At 37.9% G+C, this 4,209-nt stretch overlaps 1 protein-coding gene across 2 annotated transcripts in view; it reads left to right on the forward strand.

The window, feature by feature from the left end:
- Positions 1-4,209, forward strand: part of kif1ab (kinesin family member 1Ab) — a gene marked incomplete at its 3' end in the record, with an annotated part of 22,376 nt that overhangs the window by 4,442 nt on the left and 13,725 nt on the right. For both annotated transcript variants that reach the window (XM_014031342.1, XM_014031348.1), the window contains 4 exon segments: positions 2,325-2,398; positions 2,558-2,737; positions 2,856-2,924; positions 3,400-3,578. In XM_014031342.1, the coding sequence (XP_013886796.1) occupies positions 2,325-2,398; positions 2,558-2,737; positions 2,856-2,924; positions 3,400-3,578 (502 nt within the window).

Here is a 4,209-nt window from a genome sequence, read left to right on the forward strand (position 1 = left end):
ATTTTCGTGTTTCTATTATTTCTCAGGACTCTGCACCTAATAAGGTTAGTGATGTATGCAGGAATTTATTTCAAAATTCACAGATGCAAGCGAGATACAGTCTTGCATGTAATCTTCAATAACCAATTAAATAGTTTATTTCAAAAATGATTATGAGAATTATAAATGTGCTATAATGTTAAAAGTTTCTGTTGTAAATTCATAACTTTTCAGCCACCAACATTGATCCAGCTTTTAATGACCTTTATATTAAATATTAATAAAAAGCATCATTTGTTTCTTTTTTAGTCCATTATCTCTGCCACATGTTTAAATGTGTTAAGATAATTTAAGGTAACAGTGTTGCAGAGTTAAGATTTTAACACCCTAACTGTGCCTTTAGAGCCCAAACCCTCTKTTGCTGCTTTAATTACATTCCCTGACCTACATCAAGCTAAGTTGATCAGAAATTGGTCCTGAACGCAGCTTCCTGCAGCCGCAGGGTGAACAGTGCAGTTTGCAGCGTGGCAGCTGCAGAGAGCAACAAAAGCTTCAGTCAGTGTGCGTAGGAAGGAGCGACTGCCGCAGCTCTCCTCTCTCATCATGTGTGCCGCCGCCGCTGAAAAATGGCTCTCGTTGTTCTAGTCCGTTCCACGCTTTGGGTCAGCTGATCCAAGCGTGTGTGTGTGTGTGTGTGTCGTCCTATTGTCTTCATGTGTTATAAACTCAGAAGATTCAGACATTTGTGTGAAATTAATAATTTTGCTGTAAGTGCCTCCCACTCAAAGATTTGTCATCATCATGTTTCTGGTTGAGTGCACAGTTTTTGGAGATCACGCTTGTTTATTTACAATGGGTTTGGTTTTTAGACAGATCTTGAGTCGCATTGAGTGCACAAAAAAGCAGAGTTCACGCAAAGCTGCTTTTTTTAGTCATACTCAAAGTTTGAACGTTAGTTGATCGCTGTTGTAGTTTTTATTAAAACAAACCTGTTTTCCATCAGAGTAGAGCTCCTGTACAGGTGTTAAAATGTAGCTTTTGTTTTCCTGAGATGGGTTTGTGATGCTTACATCAGCTCTGGCTATTTTATTTAAAAAATAAAAAAGATTGTCCAATTAGTTTTTCAAACAGTTTCAAAACTCGAGCAACAAAATTGTACAACTCTGGGACTCCAGCAAGGAAACCCTCTTGAGAACCGTTGAAGACATTTTGGCGACGCGCTCATCCAAACTTCACCAATTGGTTGCCAGCAGTCACAGCCGAGTGAGATGCTACCCTCTGATTATACTTAGCACAAAAATTATGGAAATGTGTGTTTGGTAGATTGTATCTTTGTTGTGACCATGCTTCTTGGCAACAAATTTGATAAAGTCTGTTTATTTCCTTTTTAAATGGTGCCACATTTGTAAGGAACGTGCGTTTGTGGGATGAGCAGTAGAGCTGGGTGTAGGTTGTGCTCATGAAAAATTTGCCAAATCCTCTCTGCCAAACAGCTTATCTTGCCAGTACCTCCTGGTGCTGCCGACAAGTCACCCTTATAAGATTTATTGCCATGAAGCACTGTTACAATTTAGAAATAATCTACCAAACACAAATTTCCTTACTTTTTGTACTAAGTATATTTGTGTTTATCAGTTGTCAATCTCTTGTATTCCGACAAACAAACAAACATATGCATATGTGTGTTCAGACTAGCATCTCAGGTTTTTTTGTCTTTAGCCTGTCCTTCGATATAAAATATTAATCAAAGTTGCTGCCATGAAAAGGAGATGAAAGCAATGAAAATATCAGAGGCAATATTGAAGCTTCTTTTTTTGAACATTTACAAAATTCAGACACTTTCATTAGAGCTAAAACTATAATAATTGCATTTTTTTCCTGTTTATGTTGTGTTTTGGTCTCTTGTGTCCTCCTGTGGTTTTTGGACTTTGACCCTATGTGGTGTCAAAAGCTTTGACAGACTGCCCGTTTTGAACCTTGACCTGAAATCAATGTTTGTTTTTTGGTACGGTACATATGTTCCCTGTGCAAACATTAGGTTCCTCTTCACGTAGAAACTGTTTTGAGTGAGATAGAAAGAAGGGAGCTATGATTCTGTTTGAGCACAAAATGAAAAAATACATACARTGTTAGACCAGGCTGTCCAAACAAAACAGAAAAATCCATTTTCAAGTTTTAGGAAGTTACAGAAGGGTATCAAAAAGACAAATCGTGTAACAGGAAATGYATAGTTAATTATCACTCTCTTTGCTGATTATTTAAGATACAAAGTTTAAATTAATAAAATAGTTATTTGACTTATTCAGCTTTACGTGCTTCTCATTATTCTATTTTTTTGTTTTTAGCTATCCTGAACCCAAAACAGCCGAAAGAAAACAAGAGCTTCAACTTTGACTACTCTTACTGGTCACACACCTCGGTGAGTTGAACCGCTTTCAGGAAGTAAATCCACAGCAGAAAACTTGGAAAAAATAGTCTTACATGAATCGTTTTGATATCTTTATTTATAAATCTTTGCATCTGTATTTGTACCACACGCACGCACACACACACACACACACACACACACTGCCTGCAGCCCGAGGACATCAACTACGCGTCTCAGATGCAAGTGTACAAAGACATCGGCGAGGAGATGCTGCTTCATGCCTTCGAAGGCTACAACGTGTGCATCTTTGCGTACGGCCAGACGGGAGCGGGCAAAAGCTACACCATGATGGGGCGGCAGGAAAAAGACCAGCAGGGGATCATACCTTTGGTAAAATATCAGAGGAGGAAACTTCTGAAAGACTTAACAACACAAACTACTGAATTGTTTAACATTATTTGACCATTCTTTTTATTTTTCTGACAGTCTGTTGTTTGTCATTTTCTAGCTGTGTGAGGATCTTTTCACCAAGATTAACGACAGCAACAACGACAACAGCATGTCTTATTCCGTGGAGGTGAGTCAGACCTGACTAACAACCCTTTTATGTTTTATACTTTTGTATTTTTTAAGCTCTCCTTTTGAAATGTCTCACCTTTTTTTAAAAAAAATGGAACAACTGCATCAGTTCTGATGACAAAAGCTTAGATGCCATTCTTCAATCTTTGCCTCACACACAGGAAACTGAGCTGGAACAAGCTCTCTGCAAATCGTAAACAATAAGGGTTTATTTTCATGCAGTCATACATTCACACTCATGACGCTTTTTTGCTTTTGTGGGATAATTTGAAACAGTAATAACTGTTTATTTTAGCTTTTCTTAGTGGTAGTTTTTTATAAATACAAAGAAGTGAGATTTGAAACTTGTTTTTAAGTAAATTTGATTCAGTGCAAGAAAATCAATGAAATTTTGTTCACGTTTTTCATTTGAAAATCCAGTCATTTATTAGTGGATGTTTTTCTTCTCTAATCGCTTTCTCCTCCGCTCTCAGGTGAGTTACATGGAGATCTACTGTGAGCGTGTGCGTGACCTGCTGAACCCCAAAAACAAGGGGAACCTGCGCGTCCGAGAGCACCCGCTGCTGGGACCCTACGTGGAGGACCTGTCCAAGCTGGCCGTCACCTCCTACAACGACATTCAGGACCTGATGGATTCTGGAAACAAGGCCAGGTAACACATCGGACAATTGACACCAAAACAAATCCTGTATCTCTGGGCTGAGCAGATGATGGGTGTTAGAAGCAAAAAGAGCAGAGATTCTTAACCTGAGCGCCACCTTGAGGGCTTCAAAAGAGCAACAGTGTTTAACTTTGGRCCACAGAGGTCCGTGGGACCGCATTGATTTTGAATAAGGTGCAATACACCTTCTCACCACTAGCAGCGGTAGTGCGCCACTCAGATGTTTAACAACTTTTTTAATAAGTAGAAGAAGAACCTAAGAAACCTGCCGAGAATGGAAACCTATTTTAAATTAAAAGTAGAAGGCAAAAATGAAGGTAACCCATCAAAAAAATACCAAAGTTTGTCACTTATATTAAGTGCAACCTCTGATTCCACCATGCAATATTTTAAAAGTTCAAAACATTATCAAATACAGTTGCACATACAGCTAGCTATATTTTAATTTGCACTTTATCAAATTAATTTTTGTAGTTTATTTTTAGGCATTTTGTCAAAAAGCTGTTGTTACTGTAATTGTTTGTCACTAATATGCAAAGCAGCCTCTGGTTCTACCATGCAAAAGTTTAAAAAGGCTTTATTTTCATTTGCAATTTATCAAATTAATTTTTACAGTTTATTT

Source organism: Austrofundulus limnaeus, unplaced genomic scaffold (genome assembly GCF_001266775.1).
Source record: "Austrofundulus limnaeus strain Quisiro unplaced genomic scaffold, Austrofundulus_limnaeus-1.0 Scaffold6, whole genome shotgun sequence".
NCBI lineage: Eukaryota > Metazoa > Chordata > Actinopteri > Cyprinodontiformes > Rivulidae > Austrofundulus > Austrofundulus limnaeus.